We start from the raw sequence: 24,165 nt of genomic DNA on the forward strand, positions 1-24,165 counted from the left end.
ACAGTGGGGCAAGCATCCATTCAGCAACTTGGCCACAGCACCCTCCACCTTTGTTCCCTAATGCACAGGGGTGTTTCCTTACCATCTTTGCTGTGGCTGACAGTCTTTTCCCCCAACTGCTACTGGCTGGCAGTGGCTCCTGCTCCTGAGCCGGCTGCTCGGGGAGTTGTGGTTTTGCAACCTGTTTTGTGAGTGCAGCTGTGGAGCAGCAAAGGGATGTTAAAATATTTTCCTTTACTAGATTGAAAGGAATGTTTGAAAGCAGGGATGGGAAAACTGTGGCCCTCCAGATGGTGCTGGACTGCAACTCGTGACTATTGGCCCTGCTTGGCTGGGACTGGCCAGAATTAGAAATCCTCTGGAGAGGTTATGAGAGGCTTCTTTATACAACAAAATAGTATCAATAAAAAATTTAGACAGAAAGGGAAAAAAAGAGATTTTAAATCAGATAATGGAAAACGGGGGGGGGGGGGATAAAACATCTGAAAGACTCAAAAATTAACCAAAATATAAAGATGTTACAAAGCCAATTTGCAATGATAATTAACCAAGACATGGAATGGAACATAAAGAGAATGAGAGAGATGAATTTTGAACATGCTAACAAATCAGGTAAATGGTTGGCATGGCAAATCAAAAACAGAAAAGCCCAAAGTACAATAAATAAAATAATATTGGATGGAAAAGAAGTAGAAAACCCAAAAGAAATCAGAAGAGGATTCATAAACTTTTATAAACAATTGTATAAAAAAAACTGGAAAAGAGGACATGCTCTGGCACCGGGGGGCGGAGAGCAGGCGGGGCGGGGCTGGCACGTGTCCCGGGGGCGTGGTGCGCCGCCTACAGGGGCAGGGCAGGTGTCCTGGGGGTGTGGCGCACTGCCTGTGGGGGCGTGGTGCCCAGGGGGCAGCAGCGATGGCGCCCCACCAGGATCGCGCTACCAGGGGCGGTGTGCTTCCCCCACCCTCCTCTTCCTCCGCCACTGCCTATGGAACAATTAAAGTGTTGGTACAGTGAAAAAGAACATATTTACCTGCTCCTGGCCTCACTGTATGGGACCAACTTCACACTACTTACTATCCTGTGTTGGTAGGTTTTGATAATCAGATATCGCCTTCTGTCAGGTTTATGCTGCACTTGGATAGCTTATAAAAGGTTAATTATCCTAGCTAAGTGTAATTGAAATAGGGATTTGGGTGGTTAATGGAGCTGTTGAGAAGAAACAGATTTGTGCAAACATCCCCCCCTCCCACCAGCCTCCTTGCCACCCTATATGCCTGCATGATCTTCCTGTTTACAGTAATCCTGCTGGCCCGTGATTAACTGCCATCTTTGCAGAGAGACTAAGCGCCACTCATTTTTCCAATACCTCCCCGCCCTAATACGGGAAAGGCTCTTTTAATCTACCATCATCACTGGTCATTAGAAAACAAGTGGAGTGGCTTTGAGTTATTATCTCTGAGCTCCAAAGCAAGAGGGCTGGGCAAATTGCCTCTTGTTAATTGCAGCACTGGGATGTCAGAAGAGAATTCTGTTTTGTGGTAGGATCAAATTATTATTATTTTCTAGGAAGATAACTCTTTACATATAGGCCATTGCTTTGTGAGCTAGAACTATTTGTAGACTAACAGATATGAAAGCAGCTGCTGCTTTTCCATCTCTGTGGTCTATTAATGTTGGATAGAGCAATCCATCCATGATCCGCTGTGCTGGAAGGGGTTTGGATGGGCTGGGAGTGTCGCTCTGCTAGCCCCCACTGTTGGGGGAGCTCTACAACTGCAGGGGAGCCCCACCAGCAAAATGCATCCATCCAAGCAGGTGGAAACTGCCCCTGGGGCAGCGGTCAGCAGGAAAGCCCCCAAAGAGTGGAGCTTTTTGTTGAGCTTCTTGAGCCTTTTTGGGGAAACCTAACCCCAAACACGCTTGGTGCTGTGGGTTAAACCACAGAGCCTAGGACTTGCTGATCAGAAGGTTGGCGGTTCAAATCCCCGCGACGGGGTGAGCTCCCGTTGCTCGGTCCCTGCTCCTGCCAACCTAGCAGTTCGAAAGCACATCAAAGTGCAAGTAGATAAATAGGTACCGCTCTGGCGGGAAGGTAAACGGCATTTCCGTGCACTGCTCTGGTTCGCCAGAAGCGGCTTAGTCGTGCTGGCCATATGACCCGGAAGCTGTACGCCGGCTCCCTCGGCCAATAAAGCGAGATGAGCGCCGCAACCCCAGAGTCGGTCACGACTGGACCTAATGGTCAGGGGTCCCTTTACCTTTTAAACCCCAAAAATAGGGATTTTAAACTTTTTGAGCTGTTTCCGCTACTTTTTCCACCACCTTGCCATACTTCTGGGTTTTCCCTAGCATTTTGCCAATTCGACAAAATTCCCCCAAATTCCATTTTTACATCTGAAAACCAGGACTTGTCAGGAGTTTTCCTGCCGTATGCAGTCCCATCGAGCCAGATCTGGGCCTCTTCACTGAACCCGCCTGGGAACTGGCACAGCAAACATGTTTTCTTCTGGCATGAGTGGCAGAGTTGTGGAAGTGGTGGTGGCTAGGCTACTCCATCAATCCCTGCTATTTCAAGCAGGCGCTTACATTCACCACCAAGGCATGCTAGAATTGGAAGATGCAGTTGTGTCCCATCTGTAAAATGGGCACGAGTGGTGGGTTTTTAATACAATAAGGCAAAAATGACACTGTTGAACCTACAAGATGGTGATAATAGTAGGAAGCAGACAGAATATGGATTCTGTCGCTGACCTTGTGTGGAGGAGCCACTGCTGATGTGTTGCGCTCATCCAGCCTCCTTGACTCAAGTAGCTCTTCACATCTTTACGATGGTCATAGCACCCATTTCAGCTTCCCCTTCCTGTGGCTCAGCGGTGGAGGAAATTGCTCGGGCACCTGGGGCGGTGTGCCCAGGGGTGGGGTGAGCCGCCTATAGGGGTGGGGCGCACCGCAGGGCCTCTGGAGTCCGCCTGCCTCTTCCCACTCAGCCGCCCTAAAGCTGAGGGGGAGTCAGCGGGCGGACCGTTTGGGTAGCGCGAAGCCTGTGCGTGCCCAAGCCACCGTGTCTCTCCCATGCCCCGCACTGAGTGCCGCCTGGCATTTTGTCACCCCCCTCAGTGGTGACACCCGGGGCGGACCGCACCCCCTTCCTCTGCCCCTGCTGTGGCTTCCATGTCTGTGCAACAAGCCATTTAATGGATGTGCCTTCTCATTCTCCCTCTTTACTGTCTCATGTCATCTGGGCCCTATAAGCTTCTCATCATCATCTCTGATCTCATCCATCCTGTTTTCCTTCACACCCATTTGATCTGCATTCATTGGATTCTGTGTTTTGCCTGCAGCTCTCATCTTGCCATCTTAATCCAGATGCCTCAACTTCCATCCCTCCACTGTATTGTAAGGGCTTTCCTCAAGCATCTGATAGACAGCTGTAAATCTAAAGTAATTTAAAATATTTATTATAGCAAACATAGGCTTCAGTCAGGCTTTTTCCACTTCAGACTGCAGGTTGAGGTTCACATAACTGAATCCTTCTTCATGTACACACATTTCTTGCAATAAGAAAACTAGCATGTCAAGCAGAAAGCATCGGCTAGAAACTTACCATAACACCTAGCTTCTTTACTATGCAGGAAATGTTTATGTATAGAGAAGTGGTGAACTGAAACAAATAGACTGGCCACCACCTTCCGGCATTCTCTGCTCCGTGTAAAACTGTCACTGGAATGTGTTTGTGATGATGTGGAGACAATCCTTTGCAGTGGTGGCTGATTTGTAAAGGAAGCCATTAATTGTGAGACAGCTCTTAGTGTCCATTGTCATATGAGTACGTAGCTTATGGGTGTAGAAAGCATCCATTTAAATTATTCGTGGTTTAGATTTAAAGCATATATCATGCAAGACTCCGCTTCCGTCTTGACCAGATGAACCTGTTCACATTGTAGTGGGTCTGAAACCTTAGAAAACAATGTTCAGCAATAGTGGTGTTTGCCTAGGAAGCTGAGCAGATTTTAGTGGAGGATTTGGCCTGCATGGGGGGATATGTAAATGCCCCCCCCCCCGGGAGAAGGAATCATATGTGAGGCAAGATGGATAGGGCTTTTCTGGTGTGCCGTTCTTCTGCCACTCAGATGCTGACGTGATGATTCCTCCTTCGATGTAGGTGTCTGGTTAACTTGCCGAAAGGGAGGGCAGGGCCTCCTCCTCTCCCCTGAAAGGTCACCTTTGCTGTGTTTGCAGAGAGTGCTCCCTGAGCTCTGCTGACTGCTGCTTCTCCCTGCTGTCTTCCACCTCTAATCTCCTTATAGATGCGGCACCATGGCAACAGGCCCAGGGCTGAGTGAGCTGGGCACATACCAGGAACCTTGTTTGTGTCACCTGAGGGACAGGATGCGGAGTGCGAAAGATGAAGAGGAGAAGAGGGATGCCTTAGCCTGCGTGGGCAGACTGGTTTTCCTCCTGGCTCTTCTCAGAGGCGCACCTGTGAAACTTTAGAACAGAGCCATCGGCAGTTTGCCCGCTTCTGGATTGAGCCATTGCTGCCTCTGCAAGGAGGAATTCCTCTTCTGCGGTGTAGTCAAAGAGGAGGAGAAGGTGTGGGGTACCAAGGCACATGGCACCGCTATGATTTGGGGCTGCACCGTCAGATGGCTATACAATTGCTTCATGTAGGTGTGCTGGATTTGTCAGAATTAGTGAGTTATTTGTATGTGGGAATTTAGCAATGCAGCTAACGGTTATAGAAATATGTTTTCTATTGCTTATTGCTTTGGCTATTCCCCAGTATATCCCTCTGGTGTAAACCTGAGTTTGGAATAGATGTGATCCTTGGCCTTCAGTCTCAACTATTTGCTATCCTTTGTGGGGGGCAGAGCAGGGAGTCTGGCGATTGGGCAGAAAAGGGCTGCCTTGGCAGGCTGGAGATAGTCAAATGAGAGGATTTTGTTAGATTTGATTTTTAAATTTAATATTTTTGATGCACTTTGCCTGTTCGCAGCTGGTGATGAAATCTACATGGTTGATGTTTTAGGTTTCATTGGTACCTGTGCAAGGTTGTCATCTTGCATCTAAAAACCTTTTGTTGTTTCCTTGCAAAGACCCCTCAGGCTCCCCCCCCCCCCGTTGCCCTGCACCCCAGCATTTATCGCTACTATATTTTGTGTAACTTGAAATTTTTTGTGTAACTTGAAATTTTTCCTTTTTAAGGATTTCTAAATCAGAGTTCTCTATCCCAGGCAGGAATGAAGCAAAGCAAATTCCCCCAGCTGCTTGTGGGCTTTTTCTTAAACACGGACTTGGGCAGCAACCGTGTAACATTCAAGCCTTGGGGGGGGGGGAGAAATGCTGCTCTCATCCCCCCCCCTCTGCTTTTTTTAAACTGCTCTTGCTCCTGTGCCTTCCGAGTGCTTGACACTTGGAAATTAAGCAAGTAATTTTACCTGGAAGGAAGAATAATAATAATAGGGATTGCTGTTCAAAGGCATAGGAACAGTGCCAGTAAGAATTGCCAAACCTGCAAGGTAGGAACAGTGGGTTTCAAACGGTTTCTTTATTTGTATTTTTCCTCCAATAAAAACTAAATATGTGTTTAAGAATTTAAAATCGACTGATATAATTTATAGGATCCCAACAAAAGGACGTTGTTTAAGTAAGAGACAATGGGAGTTAAAAACTACAGCTGTTACGCAACCAATCTCAAATGCAGAGAATTAATCCCAGAGAATAATTTTTAATCTCAGAGTAAAGGGGAAATGATCAAGAAACTATTCTGCTTCTGTTTAAATGTCAGATGAGAGCACGAGGACAGTTGAAATGTGATTTATTTGTAAGCGAGGGCTTTAGGTTTGCTGGAGTGATAACGATCCAGAACAAGGAGGCTTGTGGCACCCTAAAAACTTTGGAATTTTTATGTAAGGGAGCAGTCAGAAACAGAGTATACTACCCAAGGTGTGAAATGGCACTTTCCATTCTATTTGTTGTTGCGTTAAAGATACTAATACCATGCCCTTCTCTTGCTATGGGCAGTTTACCAGAAATGAAAAATATTTTTTCAGTGGGGGCTCTGCCCTCGCTCACTCTGCACGTCAACCCCCTTGCCATTTCCCCAAATTAACCACCTAGAGCTTCCCCTCCCCAACAAAGAACTACAGTGGTACCTCGGGTTAAGTACTTAATTCGTTCCGGAGGTCCGTTCTTAACCTGAAACTGTTCTTAACCTGAAGCACCACTTTAGCTAATGGGGCCTCCCGCTGCCGCTGCGCTGCCGCTGCACAATTTCTGTTCTCATCCTGAAGCAAAGTTCTTAACCCAAGGTACTATTTCTGGGTTAGTGGAGTCTGTAACCTGAAGCATATGTAACCTGAACTGTATGTAACCCAAGGTACCACTGTCCTAAACTCCCCTTTCACCTTTCTGAAGCCACTTCTCTTTTCTATTCTGCATCCCCAGTTTCCATCTTCACCCCATGCCTATACCTCCTTCTCCTCCTTTTGTGTGCCCCTCTGCATCTGCTGATGTTTTAAACCACCGCTTTCTGCCTCTCCGTGTCCCTGTCCTCTCGCTCCCATGCCACGGCCACTGCTGCTGTGCAACCTGCCTCCTCTTTAGCTCCACCACCACACACCTTGGCCTAATGCAAATCCAGGATTGGGATGCAGTACTACAAATCCTCCAAAGGGGACTGCACAAGGATATTCTTATTTTTATTATAAAGAAAGCATTGAAATTCTGTGGGAAATGTCAAAATCCTTCCCTTAAACGAAACCAGAATAGCGTGCATTTTATTTTCTGTGCATGCCCTCCCCTCCCAAATTAGGCACATCTCAGCTTCACTGGGGACTCTCTTAAGCATCCTTGTCAAGTCACCGCAGGGCAGGCTGCCTTTACTTCTGTTTTCCAAGCGCATACAGAGGATAAAGCAACAGGACCAGTTGGGCTCCTAGGACATTTGCATAGGCTTCTGAATATTTGCAAAGTGCCATCTCTGATAAGATTTCTTTCTTTCTAGGAAGCTGTCTTCTATCAAATGGGACTTTATGGCCATCTAGCCCTATTTGTACAACTCTTTGTCATACCCTGACAGACAGCAGCTCCCCAGGGTCTCGGGGTCTTCCCTTTCACCTACTGCCTAATCCTTTTGAAAAGAAGGTGCCTGGGGTTGACCCCTGAGTCCTTCTGCATGCAGATTGTGTGCTCTGCCAAGCCAGCCAGCTAGGATTCCTCATTCATAATGGAATCCACTGGTTTGAGCAAAGCTTTTTGTATCTTGGCTTGCTTCATTTTACATGGGATGGGAAGCAAAATGATGGAGTCGGGGTTAATGCACAGAGCTAGGATGTGGAATAGTCTTTGCATAAGATGAGGCCTGTTGTACAAAAAAGAAACTGCATCCCAACAAACTAAAAGATGCCTTGAAAGTTGATTGGGATCTAAAAAAAAAAATTAGCTATTACAAGCTACTATGAATAAATTTGGTCTCTGAACCAATTTTATATGAAATCTAGTGACAATTGAAAACAGACCTATAAAGGAACTGAAATAGAAAGAGTTTGTACTGACAAAATATCCACAACGTCCCTATAATAAAACCTGTTTGGCATCAAAGCAAATGTGACTTTAGAAACAATAAAACAAATTGGCTATACAGTATACAAATCCAAAATAATACCGCCAATTAGGATTAGTAATAATACTTATCAAGCCAGACAGAAGAGACTAAGGATGTACCATAATGTTTGATGGCACATTAGCTGAACTAATTGGCAATACTTGCTCCATTTGAAAGGGCTTTGAGAGCCCACTTTAACTGAACAATGCCTTCTTACATTCATGTATGACACTCAAAGGCCAGATAAATGTAAACCCCAGTCGATGGTGTTGCTTTTTGATTTGTATATATAAAAATTGCTTTGATGCCAAAAAGTTTTATGTACATAGTACAGAGAACATTGAGGAAGACCAAGGTTGAAACACTTTTTAGGTTCTGTTACACTTACTGAGTCATAACTAGTTCACATTGTTGATATTTGGTTTTGCTTCTGAAATAAGTAGGTACATATTGTCTGTTTTTAATTGTTATTAGATTAAATATATTTTTTCCACACGCACCAAACCTATGTTATTTTCTAATAGTTAATGTTTATGATACTCATCAAGTCTGAATGAAGATTTTCATGCTGTTCATTTTATGCAGGTGTGTGTGTGTGTGTAAGAGAGAGAAATGTCTTACACAGGGCCTGTGAACAAGTCAACTTTGGCTTAGCAATGAAGAGTGAGCTGCAGGATTCCTCCTTGGCTGCCCTTCCCCTTTCCTGGATGGCAGATTCCCACTGCTAGCACTATTTCTCTTTATTTACTACATTTGTACCCCACCGTTTCCCCAAGGAGTTCAGGGTCTTTCCCTCTCCCCAAACGCTAAACCTTGCATTATCCCTTTAGGCTGAGCAGGGCTGTCTTAAGCATATCTGGTGCTGTGATGCAGAGATCCCTCCGGCACACACACACACACACCCCGTTTCCCAGAGTTGTTGACCTTTTTTAAGGGGGGGACCCCAAAGCTGTGTTGGGATACTGCCAGGGAGGCAAAGTCCATCATAGCCCCCAAGCCGGCTGCTGGACGATCCATCGACCTCCCGTAGACAGGCAGTATCAGCAATTAGCGACACGAAGCCTCAGAAATAGATTACCACATTCTTAGGCTGGTGCACACTCTATCAGCAGAATTCACACAGCGAAAGATGCACAGCAGGAGAGCATTTTTCCAAGTTTATTCAGCGTTGATCAGAACAAAGAAAAACATGACCGCCTGCATCGGTATGCTCAGGCAACAAGAAGGAAACGAAAGCAACTGAAAACATAAACATCCTGTGAACAGGAAATACGCAGACTCTGTGACTCACAAAGCCTGCTCCCTTTTAAGGTGGAACGGAAATATCCTAACAAGCTGCTCACGCTCTTGCTCCGAGCAGCAGCCGGGCGTCAGCTCCAACAGCGGGATCATGGTGTGGGACTGGGCAGCTGGGCGCAATGGGGGCAGCATGGGAGGCAGGCGGTCTCATCCAGGCAGGGACAGGTGAAGCGAGTTGGGCCATCTGCGTTGCCGCAGCAGAGAAGCGCACTCACTCAGCCACAGCCTCGCCGTCCTTGCTTGGGGAGGAAGGGAGGGGAGGAGAGAGCGTGACTGGCAGGGGAAGGAAACGCGGTTGATGTGAAGGAGTGCAGGGGTGTTGGGGGCAGCGGGAAGAGGCAGGCTCCGTGCAAGGCAGTAGAGAAGCAGGGGAAGGAGGGAGAGGCACTGGGGGCAGCAGTTGCAGCGTGTAGCCTCGAGCGCAGGGATCTTTCGAGGTAGAGTGGATGGGGGAGCGGTGGTAGAATCATGTTTATTATACACAGAGCTTGGGATGCAAGCACACACCATGCAGCCAAGGAGGTGGTGTGTCGCAGAGCCAGTGGAGAGAGCTCCGGACTGCGGGAAAACATCCGGAGCCTTCCTGCCTCCAACGGGTGCTGGAGATGCGCAGGCACCAAGTCCCAGCTCCACCTCGCTTACCTCCCCACTCTCCCCTCCCCGGACTCTCTGCCTGGCGCCCTGGCTCACTGCGTCACTACGCCCAGTGGTAAAGACGTCCCTGAGGCTGAGTGAGAGAGAGTTGCCCCAAGATCACCTAGTTTGCTTCATGGCTGACTGAGTCATTTGTACCACTCGACAACAGTGAGTTAACCCTGGTTAGGAGGAAACCTCAGCCTGAACCATAATTAACATCAATGCTGCTTTAACACTTAACCATGACTAATACCAAATTCAGGGGGCGGGGGGGGGGCAAGCAAAGTATTGGCCAGAAAGAGAAGTTAACAATGAGAAATAGTAAGCTTCTATATAATTAAGGCATTTGCTGCTCAGATCAGTGGGACTATATCTTACATCAGATGTAGTAGGGATTAGGAAAGAGTCCTGCAGGCCACTGCTTGGGTTGAGACCCACCCAGCTTTACATATATGTTCTTTCTGTCATTTGTGAACACATGGGTTTGGAAATGGGACTCATGGGTAGGTGAGTAAAGGTTGCTGGCTGCATCTTGTTTTTAGTTTGTTTTAGAGTGATTCCTGTTCTGATTGTCTTGCATTTTACTGTGCATTGGTTTTATTACTTAGCAATGTCTTCTGTTGTACAGTGGTACCTCGGGTTAAGAACTTAGTTCATTCCAGAGGTCTGTTCTTAACCTGAAGTACCATTTTAGCTAATGGGGCCTCCTGCTGCCGCCACACTGCCGCCTCACAATTTCTGTTCTCATCCTGAAGCAAAGTTCTAAACCCAAGGTACTATTTCTGGGTTAGCAGAGTCTGTAACCTGAAGCGTCTGTAACCCGAGGTACCACTGTATTTGAATACATACACATATCCTACATATTTTAAGAAATGGTTTGTTAGTTGGTTCTCTGTGCATTCAGACCCCTCTTGAGATACCATCACCAAACTAGGAATGAGGGTTTCTGAGACGAGGGCAGTAATCTCCAACAAGTTTTTGGATGCCAGGCACCATTTTGATTCAATATGGTGAACTGAATCGCCTGTGTTTTTATTGTTGTTGTTTTTTTGCATAGGTTTGTCTGCCTCTTGAGATATCATTGCCAAACTTGGCACGAGGACTCCCATGGTGTGTTTGTAGAGGGTGTAGACTTCATCACCATTTGGATGCTGTGCACCATTTTGAATCGAGTTGGTGGACCAAAGTGTCCCTTTGGCTTGACTTCATCCGATTTTTGGTGTGACTGTTCCAAAATCACAAATTACGCTATCCATTTAAAAATCACAATTTTTTTTGTTTCTAAAAATTACTGGGCAGAGCCAGGCACTCCCTGCTGGTATACATATATATAAACTATGGTGATCATAACCAAGGAACAGACAAGAGTGGGTGGTAATGAAAATCTGGATTGCTTACCCGGATGAAGGAAGTTAGTGTAAAAGGTTGACAGCCTGTTTTCTCTTGTCATGAAAATGATTTTAGATTTGACTTTGGTTATATATTTCAGTAGTTTAACGATTTTGTAGTTAAGGAAAATATATGTGCGTAATTTTATTTCTATGCTGCCTTTCCACGGTTCAAGCCATGCTCAAGGCTGCTTACAACATGAAAAAATATACTATATACACTATACACTATATACACTATAACAAATGTAGTTATAAACAAATAAATAAAACATTAAATAATCCACAAATTAACTGAACAGTTTCCACATAAAACACAATTAAAATCTAAAATAAAGATACAAAACAATAACAGCAACAACCCCCCCCCCCGGGAAAAACCAAAACAACACCCCATCCCCAACAGCTTTAGTTTTTGTAGCTGGAGTCAGTCAGGGCCCCGCCCTCCCAGCCTAGGTGGAAAAGGCCTGCAGCCAGGAGCAGGTCTTGCAGGACCCACACCCAAGATGGAAACGCAATGTGTTAAATTTGCCCTTGGAAAGGGAAGAGCCAGAATGATGGTGTAGTTAAGGCAATAGTGTTGGACTTGGGCCAGAGAGCTCTAGGTTCAAATGTCTGCCATTTTGCTAAGTCATATTGAGCTAGTCATGAACATTCACTCATTTCTACCAGGCTGGTGTGCAACCCCAAGAAAGGATGAAGGGGGGCAGGGCGTTACTGCCCTGCACTCTTAGCAGGGGGGGCCCAGAGCAGCTTTTTTCATTCCTTTATAGCAGGCACGTCCAACAGGTAGATCGTGATCTACCGGTAGATCACTGGAAGTCTGTGGTAGATCACTGGCTCCCCTAAAAAAAGCTCACCCAAAAATTTCCTCCTTCCTAAAATAAGATCAACAACTTTGACCTGAACCCCCCAAAAGGGGGTAGATCACTGCCAGTTTTTAACTCTGTGAGTCGATCTCTTGGGAGTTGGCCACCCCTGCTTTATAGGATGTATAAATGAATTGGGAGCAGTTTAAGATGTATCATTTTCACACTATAGCTGAAATATATGCAGTTCCCAAGGAGATATGCTGAATCATATCAACAGCATTGTTACTAGCAGAATTCTCTGGGTCCTGTAAAAATAAGCAATGTTTGTTTGAGATGCTAGTATATATTATTTATTTTTGTTAGCATCATAAAGCCAGTTGTAGATCCCAAGTACTTAGCCGGCAGCTGGAGAAAGTGGGGTGTGTACATGTTATGGTTGTGTTGTCTAGTTTTATTTTGCCAACAGGCCAAATATTTCTGAGTTTCTGGATCTGCCAAATCTTGTCTGGCATTTGTCAGGGGTATCTTATTTCTAAAGCCAACAGTTGGAGTGAGGCACCTTAAAAGCCGCTTTTGAGAAAACTTTGTTTTATGAACCGCCTTCTTTTTTTGTGTGGTGTCTTATTTCCACCCCCTTTTGGTCTTTGCACAGGTCTCGCGGTTTACCAAAGCTGAAAGAGTCCCGTTCTCATGAATCTTTGCTGAGTCCAGGCAGTGCTGTGGAGACATTAGATCTTGGGGCAGAAGAGAGAGTTTTCGTCAAGCCACTTCATAGCAGTATACTGGGACACGACTTCTGCTTTGAGGTAAAAAAGCAAAGAAAAAAGCAAATGTATTCCTTTGTTTCTGGGGGGGGGAACATAAGAGTAAGAAAGGGGGGAGGAACAATTGATTGCTTAACCGACTTGGTTTGGTTGCTTATCCCACTCCTTGTAATTTCATAATTGGATGAGGAAATTGGTGTCTGCTTGGGATTTACCGTGGGAAGGGCGTGGACTATCTGATCATCAGATGACTCTCAAATTCTTGGAGCTACTGCCTTCAATCCTTCAACAGAAAGAAATATTTTCAGTTGCTGGGCTGTGTAAGAGTGGGAACTTAGAAAGGCGTTACCACTTCCTGGGCCATTTTGAGCATTGCCCCACAGTTGAGCAGTCTTTCCACCTGCGAGGACTGAATTAGTATTATAGTTCCAGATCAGGAACTATTTTACATGTTTTGACTGTACGGGTCATGATTAAAGGTAAAGGACCCCTGACAGTTAATTCCAGTCACGGACGACTCTGAGATTGTGGCACTCGTCTCACTTTATTGGCTGAGGGAGCCGGCATACAGCTTCCGGGTCATGTGGCCAGCATGACTAAGCCGCTTCTGGAGAACCAGAGCAGCGCACGGAAACACTGTTTACCTTCCTGCCACAGCGGTACCTATTTATCTACTTGCACTTTGACGTGCTTTCGAACTGCTAGGTTGGCAGGAGCAGGGACTGAGCAATGGGAGCTCACCCCATCGCGGGGATTCGAACCGCTGACCTTCTGATTGGCAAGTCCTAGGCTCTGTGGTTTAACCCACAGCGCCACCCGTGTCCCATGATTAGTAAGGGGCAAATTGTGCTTGGGGTAGTCCCGCTTTCCACTTGCTTTTTGCAATATTTCCTGGTGAGTGTCCTGAGAAATGGGAGGCATGTACAGTATGTGTGGCACAGTAGATCAGAGCAGTTGATAACAAGCAGCCTTGGCTAGCCACTGTCCCCCTTTTCTTGACTCAAACTTACTTAGAGACAGGGCAATTCCGGCAGTGCCACTTCTTTCCTTCTCCACCCCCTCCTGTGTGTCACTTTCTCCCCTTCTCTTTCTGGCACCCAGAAGGTTGCAACAGCAACATCCCAGATACACTCTAGAAACTAAAAAGAAGGGAGGAGACCTGGCCTTTGCCACAACTCCACCTTTTCCACCAGCACTTAGTTTGGAAGAAGGGGAGGAGGGTGAAGAGACAGCTGCTGACAGGCACCACAGAAGCCCAGGACCAAATTTGCAGTGATTCGGCCTTTCTCCTGTAGTGAGATATTTTGAACTGGCGTAGTTTTATATTTAGGGTTGCCATATGTCAGGCATAGGCAAACTCAGCCCTCCAGATGTTTGGGGACTACAACTCCCATCATCCCTGACCACTGGTACTGTTAGCTAGGGATGATGGGAGTTGGAGTCCCAAAACATTTGGAGGGCCGCTTTTGCCTATGCCTGCCATATGACCAGAATTTCCCAGACGTTGCTGGGATCCGGCTGTCAGAACCAGTGTCCAGGTGAAAATCAGTGGAATATCTGGGAAAATCCAGCCATATGGCTGCTCAAGCCGGGTTGGAGGGGATGCGGGCGGCGGCGGCAGCTGCCCTGGCGGCTCCATGACCTCTTTGGTCCTGCCTGGGCCTTCCCCAGCAGCAGCAGTGGCCCCCAACAGCTGCTCAAGCCGTGACGGATGGGAAGACCCAGGCAGGACTGGAGAGGCGCAGATCAACGAGCCTCCCTGTCTGGGCCCGATCCCAGGCGCGACCTTGCCAGTAGCTGAGGGCCTGAGAGGGAGAGGGAGAAAAAACTTCCGCCTGGCTTCCACCTCAAGGGTAGGTCTGTCCGGGAAGGCCATTTTCAAAAGATGGCAACCCTATTTATATTCCAATTTCCGCCCAATTTATACTCCATCACTCGTTACAATTTGCCTACTCAAATCTGAATATTTTGGTAACTGCACGGATGTCTTCTGCAGACACATTTCATCTATTTGATAATATTTGTTTATAATATTACCGTATTTTCCGCTCTATAGGACGCACTTTTTCCCCTTCAAAAATGAAGGGGAAATGTGTGTGCGTCCTATGGAGCGAAGACGCCATAGCCCTGCGACCCTCTCCCGGCTGGAGAGGTGACGCGCGCCTATGGCAGGAGCCTCCATAGGCGCGCGTCACCTCTCCAGCCGGGAGAGTGCGTGCGGGGCTAAAGAAGCCCCCCGCGACCCTCTCCCAGGTGACACGCGCCTATGGCAGGAGCCTCCATAGGCGCGCGTCACCTCTCCAACCAGGAGAGCGTGCGCGGGGCTAAAGAAGCCATAGCCCTGCAACCCTCTCCCAGCTGGAGAAGTGACGCGTGACTATGGCAGCAGCGTCTCCGCTGCGCCTTTCCGCTGCTCCCTGACCTGCTCTTTGGGGCTGGTGGTGGGCTTCCCCCCGCCAGCCCCAAAGAGCAGGTCGAAAGGAACCTTCCAAGGTAGCCGCCTGAACGCACCTTAAACGGCCCCTTGTTTTAGAGCGGGAAAACAAGAGGGGGGAAATTCTCCCACTCTCTGCGCAGCGCCTCCTGCCGCTTCACTGAAGGGGCGCTGGGCAGAGAGCGGAAGAATTTTTTGCCCTTGTTCTCCCCCCTCTAAAACAAGGTGCGTCCTATTGTCCGGTGCGTCCTATGGTGCGAAAAATACGGTACATTGATCACATTTCTATCCCACCTGCCCTCCAAGGAGATCAGGGGGATGTTACAAGGTTGTTCCCCGCTTCCCATTATAGCCTCACAACAACCCTTTGTGGTAGGTCAGACTGAGAGACATGCCATACCTATGCCATACCTTTCAGATCCAAACAGGACCTGCGTACTTACAAATCACATAAACCAAAGATTTGGTGGAAATTTGTAAAAACCAGTTAATCAGAATATATAACTAAAACAGCAGCAGTCTGAACTAATACAAATTGACTTGATTTGGGGGGGGGGGCAATTTGGAGGAACGTATTTAGCTTCCAAAGTGTTCCTAAAGCAGCAGCCGGCCAGTCTCCGTGGTCCATTCCACCATTGTGCAACTCCCACAAAAAGTCCATGCCTCACATAGGAATAATAATAATAATAATAATAATAATAATAATAATAATTTATTTATTTATACCCCACGCATCTGGCTGGGTTTCCCCAGCCACTCAGGGCAGCTTCCAACAAAACACTAAAATACAATAACCTATTAAACATTAAAAGCTTCAGATGTCTTCTAAAAAGTTATTTTTCTCTTTGACATCTGGTGGGAGGGCGTTCCACAGGGCGGGTGCCACTACCAAGAAGGCCCTCTGCCTGGTTCCCTGTAACCTCACTTCTCGCAGTGAGGGAACCGCCAGAAGGCCCTCGGCGCTGGACTTCAGTGTCCGGGCAGAATGATGGAGATGGAGACGCTCCTTCAGATATACTGGACCGAGGCTGTTTAGGGCTTTAAAGGTCAACACCAACACTTTGAATTGTGCTCGGAAACGTACTGGGAGCCAGTGTAGGTCTTTCAAGACCGGTGTTATATGGTTTCAGCGGCCGCTCCCAGTCACCAGTCTAGCTACTTAGGGAGAAAGTTCCTGCAGCAAGACTGCCTTAGAATGATAATCTTAAAAGGCAGTAAAGGTAAAAATTGATAACGCTGGAGGGAGGACTATGAAAAATCTGGTAGGTGGGCCTCTCTAGCATCGAAAAGCTAAGGAATTCGGCTTTCCCCCCTGCACCCTCATTCCTGCTTGATCCTTTTGTGATTCAGTAATTCTGTAAATTACTGTCTGTTACTATTCCAGTGCATAATGTATGTTACATTTAAAGAGACAGCATTATTTCAAGCACCCATAAGCTATTGAGAAGTCCATAGTGTTGTGTTTCTCTGAGTTGCAATGAATGGATTTAGAAGTGCTGTATTAACCCGGCATAACGTCATCTGCTAACAATCTGTGCAAACGTTGGAACATAATGATAATCTTTTGTCAGGCAAAATGATTCAATACATTATATACTGGCATATTGTTAGCCTTCTGTGTGCAAGTGTGTGCATGTGCAGTCCCATAGACATAAATTAAGATAATGTAATGTAAAAACTTGTGCACAAACGTTGGTCTGTTCTTGCTTCTTTTTCTGGTTGTCCTGGCAACTTTGTTTTGCTGGCGGAAACTCTCAAGAATTATTACAACATACTTTGCATTGGTATCTCATTAGAGGGGAACATGTTTTAGTTTGCTTCAGGCTTTGATTTAATGTAAATACCTATGAGAAACCTGGGTTTGTCTGCTGAGTGAAGTAATTCTTGCAGAAAGAGCAAGCAGTCCTGCAGACGTCTCTACTTGTATAGCAGTTCGGTTAGCATGGGCACTTTGCTTTCCTTCTTTAATATGGTACAGTACTTCAAACTAATTTCAGAGCAACTAGGATCATAAAAGTTGCTCCCCTATTACACAATAAGGAAACCGTCATGGTCTAAAATAATTATTTGGCCATTTTTACTTTTTGTTTTATTTATTTCATTTAGCAACTTTTTACACAAAGTGATATTGGCAGCTGATGTAGTAAAATAGCACCCAATGCATAAAAACAAATTCTTGAAATTACAAAAAAAAAAGAACCTACACCATGGCGGGAACAGTACTCAAGTAACAGACTTGCAGTTTTGTGTAATACCGTATTTTTCGCCCCATAGGACGCACTTTTTCCCCTCCAAAAATGAAGGGGAAATGTGTGTGCGTCCTATGGGGCGAATGCAGGCTTTCGCTGAAGCCTGGAGAGCGAGAGGCATCGGTGTGAACCGACCCCTCTCGCTCTCCAGGCTTCAGGAAGCTATCCGCAAGCCTTGCAAGCCCGGCGGGAGTTCCCGCGGGCTCACAAGGCTTGCAGGCAGCAGCCTGCAGCCCCGGCGAGTGTCCGCAAGCCTTGCGCGCCCAGCGGGAGGTCCCGCCGAGCGCGTGAGTCTTGGGGCGGCAGCCTGTCACCCGAAGCACGCGGAGCCCTCCGGAGGGCTCTCCGTGCTTCGGGCGAGTGTCTGCAAGCCTTGCGCGCCCGGCGGGAGATCCCGACGGGCGCGCGAGGCTTGGGCGGCAGCCTGTCACCCGAAGCACGCGGAGCCCTCCGGAGGGCTCCCCGTGCTTCGGGCAAGTGTCTGCAAGCCTTGCGCGCCCGGCGGGAGGTCCCAACGGGCGCGCGAGGCTTGGGGCGGCAGCCTGCAGCCCGAAGCATGCGGAGCCCTCCGGAGGGTGCCCGTGTTTCGGGCTGGTGTGCGCAAGGCTTGGGGCGGCAGCTGCGGCTGGGGGGGGAATAAATTTTTTTTATTCACTTCCCCCCCCAAAAAACGAGGTGCGTCCTATGGGCCGGTGCGCCCTATAGAACGAAAAATACGGTATATTTGAGCAGAACAGGTAATCCAACCCTGAGCTTTTCTTTTTCCCTTTCCAACTTGTTTGTTTTCTTTTCTGTTGTTTTCCTTGTGTTGTTTTAACCCTATTTTAACTTTAATTTCTGTCATTTAGTTGCTTCCTTGTCATTTAATAATCCAATCAGATGTCTAGTGCAAAACTTGGCAACATGGGAATATCAGCATTCTGTGTTTGTTTGTTTTTTGAAATCATGTTTCTAGTTGTTTGTCTTTTGGAGAGAAGTTTAGAGGGACCTTGCCTTGTGAATTGGGGGGGGGGGAGAGACTGCACCCAGTTTACCATATTTCAGGCGTGAACCCTGCTCCCTCCTGATCTCCATGCACTCCTTTGATCCCCCACATTTCAAATCCATTTTTTCTGAAAGCTTAATATGTGAAGGCGAATTAAATAATGCGTACATTTCTGTACGTCCATACATGCATGTTTATACATGTGCATGCTTCCTCTGTTTTCTTAATTTAGTATTGGCAAGTATTCTAGAATTGTTTGTTGTAGGATATTCAAGATTTTCATGCCATTCCTTATTTTACATAAGTTGCAATTATGAGTTTAGCTGGTTTTAATATTTTTTTTAAAAAAATTGTTTTAGGTAACTTATTCGTGTGGCAGTAAATGTTTCAGCTGCTCCTCAGCGGGAGAAAGAGACAAGTGGATGGAAAACCTGCGGAGGGCAATCCAACCAAACAAGGTATAAGGGAAATCCAGTGGTTTAATGCACCCGGGGTAATTTATTTCTGGGCCAAGTGATAGATCTCTCCCATTCTTCCCCAAACAAGCACAGCCATTTAATTAAGTTGATGGCAGCAATGCCATCAATGCCCCAGAGGAAAACTCTTCAATAACACAAAATGATACTCGATTCCACTTTGCACAAAGGTCTAATAGATACACATGGTCTTCTGTCACCCTCATTAATGCTTATGTTTTCCAGGAGACTTGTCACGGTTTATCTTATTGAAAAAGTGCCTGTGAGCTCTTTCTTTAGCAAAGTGGCCAACAGACAGAGGCTAAGAATTTTGAATTTTGGTGTTTGCATTAAAAATAGAATGTATCCACTGACAGAATCTGTGATCGGTTGCTAGATTGCTGGTCTTTCTTTCCAATCCCTCTTTTACAACATGAATAATGGTACTATCTGCTATAGAGATCCATCTAAATCTGGCTTCCAGCGAGGGCTTGTGAGATAAACGGCTTTATTTGTTTCTGTCAAATTTCTTCTTGAGCTGCAGTGCTACCAGTTTCTCTTGGATATACGTTCAAGCTCCCAATTATGCTTTATTAAGTCCCAAACAGCTTGAGTCCAGGACATCGTAGAAAAAAAGCATCCTCTCCCATAAAATTATTCATAGCGGGTTCTTCTGGAGGGCTATTTTTTTGCAAGTGTTTTTAGTACTGTACCCTCCCTAGAGTGATAAAGGCTACGAACACCCTGACCATTCGCCATGCCGGCTGGCTGATCGCCATTGTAGCCCAGAGCATGGTTGATTAATTGTTTTATCTTCTATGTCTTTAGTGTTTTATGCAAACTTGAGAACAGTTTCTCTCCTTCACAGCATTTTGATATAAAACCAGTGATAATAAAAGTTAAGAGCAGCGTAGAACAAGAAGTCATCCACATGTTAGGTATTTGACCCTTGCAATGAGGTTGGCCTCGGGTAAACTAAATAAGCCTTTTTCTCTCCAGGACAACTGCCGACGAGCCGAAAACGTGCTCCGCCTTTGGATCATCGAGGCAAAAGACCTGGCCCCCAAGAAGAGGTACTTTTGTGAGTTGTGCGTGGACGATACCTTATTTGCCCGCACAACCAGCAAAATGAAAAACGATAATATCTTCTGGGGAGAGCACTTTGAGTTCTCTGGCCTTCCACCTGCCCACAGCATCACCATCCACATCTATAAAGATGTCGAAAAGAAAAAGAAGAAGGACAAGAACAACTATGTGGGTCTGGTTAACATCCCCATAGCTGCTGTGACTGGTCGGCAATTCGTGGAGAAGTGGTACCCCATCAGCACTCCCACGCCCAATAAAGGGAAGACGGGTCCATCCATACGGATAAAATGCCGTTATCAGACAATTACCATCCTCCCCATGGAGCAGTACAAAGAGTTTGCAGAGTTTGTGACCAACAACTACACAATGTTATGCTCTGTTCTGGAGCCAGTCATCAGTGTCCGGAACAAAGAGGAGATGGCCTGTGCTTTAGTGCACATTCTTCAGAGCACTGGCAGAGCCAAGGTAAGAACATGCAAAGCTCTTGCCCCCGTGTCATTTTTAGTGCTATTGAAAGATGGTGGCAGATTGGGTTCTGCCAAGTAATTAAACTGATTCTTTGTTGTTATGATCTTGAAAGCAAAATTTGTCTCTACCTATAGATGTCTTGAAACGGAGCATAACGCAAAGACAGTGGTCAGTGTTTTAAAGAATAATTAAGGCTGTGGTCCTATGCATACTTACCTGGGAATAAAGCCTATTGAACTCAAGAAGTCTGACTTCTGAGTAGACACATTGGATTGTGCAGCAAAAGTATTATTTTAAGAAGAGAGGGTCTATATACAAAGACATCTACTGCTTTAAAAATAAACACACTGACATTAAAAATGTGTGTTTTGCACTTTATATCCCTCCTTCCTGCATGGGACTTAAGGTGAAATGTGTGGGTCTGTCGCATTCAGGCACTACAGTGAAGTTGCTGTATTACACACTAGGCACCAGAAACATAGCACAGGAGTCACCTAATGCGTCCTGTCAATAAAAGCTCTGTGCAAGGACGTCTGAACATTCAACATAGTGAAGCATTGAATTCCTCCTGTACATCCAGTCTTTACTATTTGAGCATTCTATCAATCAAACTCATTTTTCTTCCGTCTGACCAATTAGTGTGAGAGTTACAGGAACTATTTGCTGAACCACCATGATTCATAGCTATCATTGCTTCCATAATATTCCCCCGAAGTAATGAAGAAAAGTGACCTCAGATTTCTTTGGTACAAACTGTACACTGGGTATATCAGCATATTGTTGCTCTGCCTTCTTAATATTGTTACACTACAGAATCATTAGAATTCAAATTTTAAAGACTCAAGTTTTAAGAAGAGAAAGAACATATGAGGATTTTATGATTTAATTGTTAACTGTGCGCTTCCTCTCTTTGCATTCCACTGAGCACCAATAATTGTTAATAACTTAGATAAAGCAAAGTCAATTTTTGTACATATTACTAAAGTTACCAAAAATTATATTAAGCTCCCTAGTATAAAGTGACATCCTTGAATATATTTAGCAATTGAAAATATGCTTTGCATTAAATCTTAGGCCAAGCTGCAGCATTCCCTCAAAGTCAGAGGTGACTCGTTTTTACTGCATGTTTAAGAGGCCTCCATTGCATTATCGTTGGGCGCTGACAAGATGTTATAAGCAAATACGTCTCCCCAGACCCAGGGAGATGTATAGATCTAATCCTGAAGGCTAATCAATGCTTTCTTTGAGATAACTGGCATGTTAAGCTCCCAGAAAAGTCAAGACTTTTACAACATAATCAATGATGATTCCCATTCCCCAGGACATGGTCTTGAAGATGCATGATGTTGCAACCTTGCTGAAGCTAAGCAGGTCTGAGACCAGTTAATGGCCTGGTTTGCATGTCATGTTAAACCATATTTTTTATGGTTTAAACTAAAACCTGTAGTTTAATGTGAATGAGCAGTTGCTAGTGCACACTGCTGAACAGTTCTTGCACTGTTCCTCCCCTAATCCTCCTCCTGCTGTACTACCAGGATACAAGCCAGAGTATCACTTGTTGTGATGTCTGAACCCAGACTTGTGGTTTGTTTGTCTAGAAACTGACCATTTCCTCTTGAAATGAAAGGCAGTAGATAAGTTATTTTAATGAAAATACCGTATTTTTCGCTCTATAACACGCACCAGACCATAACATGCACATAGTTTTTAGAGGAGGAAAACAAGAAAAAAAATATTCTAAACGAAACAGTGGATGTATGATTTTTGTGGTTCATGCTGTGGCCACAGACATGTGATCTGATAGTGAGTTTGGAGTAGCCCAGTGCAAAAATCCTGAGGATCCATGTGGATCTATGCTTTGTAAGCACGTTTTTGCACCAGGCAACAGTGGATGCGTGATTTTTTGGTGCAAGCTGTAGCCATGGACATGCTATGTGATCTGATGGTGAATTTGGGGTGACCCAGTGCAAAAATCCTGAGGATCCATGTGGACCCGTGCTTTGTAACCACGTTTTAAGTGGGGAGGGAAGGAAAAGCACTCAAGGGACAAGGAGCACGCGTGGGGTGTGTGGAGAAGGATGCTGCTAATAATGCAGAAGAGGGGTTTAAGGGGAGAAGGAACATGCGTGGGGTGGGTGGAGAAGGATGCTGCTAATAATGAAGAAGAGGGGTATAAGGGGAGAAGGCTCCTCTCCTCTCCTACTTTGCTCCTTTAAAGCAAGCAGGCTCTGCTTTTCTCCCTCCTCCCCGCTCATCCCCGGCTTAGCGAGCTGAAAAACTTTGCTGCTATGTAGCGAGCTGAGTGGGGAGGAAAGAGGGACAGAGAGCCTGCTTGCTTTAAAGGAACCAACCGGGCAGGAGCCGCTTACACTCGTGTAAGCGGCTCCTCTCCTCTCCCGCTTTGCTCCTTTAAAGAAGCAGGCTCTCTGTCCCTCTCTCCTCCCCTCTCAGCGGCTCTTCTCCCGCTTTGCTGTTTCAAAGCGAGCCACGGAGGAGGGAAGGAAGGGGAACCATGGATCCTCTGCTCACGACTGCAGCAGATCCCCCCCGCCACCCGTAGGCATTCCCTCCATAACACGCATAGACATTTCCCCTTACTTTCTAGGAGGAAAAAAGTGAGTGTTATGGTGCAAAAAATACAGTAATACTGCTTGTGGTTTGTTTGCATAGAAGCAGCAAACCATGTGCTTGTGTTCACATATCACAGCATGCCAGCCTGGCATGGGATGAGGAGGAGAGGAATGAAAGGAACATCTGGGAGCCTTAAAGTAGTTCTGTACGCTGCACGCTCACAGTCTCCTAATTGGTGTTTAACTCTGGTTTATTGTGACGTTTAAAGCGGGCCAGGGCCTGGATGGGAGACTGCCTGAGTATTCCATATGCAAAGCCTTGTATTCCAAGATGAATTAAAGGCAGGATAAGCATTTAAATAAGTAAAGAGAGAGAGAAGAGAGCTTGATAAAACAATATCTGAGTATTCCTTTGGCCTTTGGGGAGCAGCGAGTGACATGTCAGGGTTGTCCTCTGGCCTTGTCGCTCAGGCTTTAGAAACCTTGGAATACTCTCTCACCCATTGCCTTGGCTTTTCACCCGGCTGCAGCCCTTTCTCTGAGATCTGAACCTGGCAACCATTTTCCAGTGTGGTCCTGGGTAACCGTTTACAGAAGGCACAGGATGGGGGGAATTGCTCCTCCTCCGTATTCCTCAGTGGTACTTACGTTTCTGACAAGCTTGGAGGCTCAACACACTGGCATTTTATGAACCTGTGGTGGAGAACCTCCAACCTATTGGCCTAATTAGGCCCCACTTCTCTTTCTTTCCCCATTGAATGTAGCAATTCTCCTATCCTTCTTATCTAGTCCATCCTACCCACCCCTGCTGCACATTTTACCATGGGTTAAAACACCTTTCTGTTGTCCAACCGTTTCTCCTTCAGGACTTCTTGACTGACTTGGTGATGTCTGAGGTCGATCGTTGTGGGGAGCATGATGTGTTGATCTTCAGGGAGAATACACTTGCCACTAAAGCCATTGAAGAATACCTCAAGCTAGTGGGACAGAAGTATCTGCAAGATGCTCTCGGTAAAGGAAAAACAGCTTTTTCATTCTTGTTCTGACATGCTTTCGCAGAAATAGGGTCTTTGTTCATTCTGTGGGTTAAAATGTTTCTACTGTGGTGCCTCGGGTTACAAACACCTTGGGTTACAAACACTTTGGGTTACAGACTCCACTAACCTGGAAGTAGTACCTCGGGTTAAGAACTTTGCCCCAGGATGAGAACAGAAATCGCCAGTGGCAGCCGTGGGATGCCCCATTAGCGAAAGTGGTACCTCAGGGTCGCGGGTGGCGCTGTGGGTTAAACCACAGAGCCTAAGACTTGCCAATCAGAAGGTCAGCGGTTCAAATCCCCGCGACAGGGTGAGCTCCCATTGCTTGGTCCCAGCTCCTGCCAACCTAGCAGTTTGAAAGCACGTCAAAGTG

General features: G+C 46.2%; 1 protein-coding gene across 10 annotated transcripts in view; it reads left to right on the top strand.

Moving 5' to 3' along the window:
• The window catches only part of RASAL2 (RAS protein activator like 2), a 228,769-nt gene that overhangs the window by 174,828 nt on the left and 29,776 nt on the right, over positions 1 to 24,165 (top strand). For all 10 annotated transcript variants that reach the window (XM_053391256.1, XM_053391250.1, XM_053391255.1 and 7 more), the window contains 4 exons: positions 12,397 to 12,550; positions 18,536 to 18,634; positions 19,631 to 20,182; positions 23,622 to 23,766. In XM_053391256.1, coding sequence (XP_053247231.1) covers positions 12,397 to 12,550; positions 18,536 to 18,634; positions 19,631 to 20,182; positions 23,622 to 23,766 — 950 coding nt within the window. The remainder of the gene's footprint in view (positions 1 to 12,396; positions 12,551 to 18,535; positions 18,635 to 19,630; positions 20,183 to 23,621; positions 23,767 to 24,165) is intronic.

Source organism: Podarcis raffonei, chromosome 6 (assembly GCF_027172205.1).
Source record: "Podarcis raffonei isolate rPodRaf1 chromosome 6, rPodRaf1.pri, whole genome shotgun sequence".
Taxonomy (NCBI): domain Eukaryota; kingdom Metazoa; phylum Chordata; class Lepidosauria; order Squamata; family Lacertidae; genus Podarcis; species Podarcis raffonei.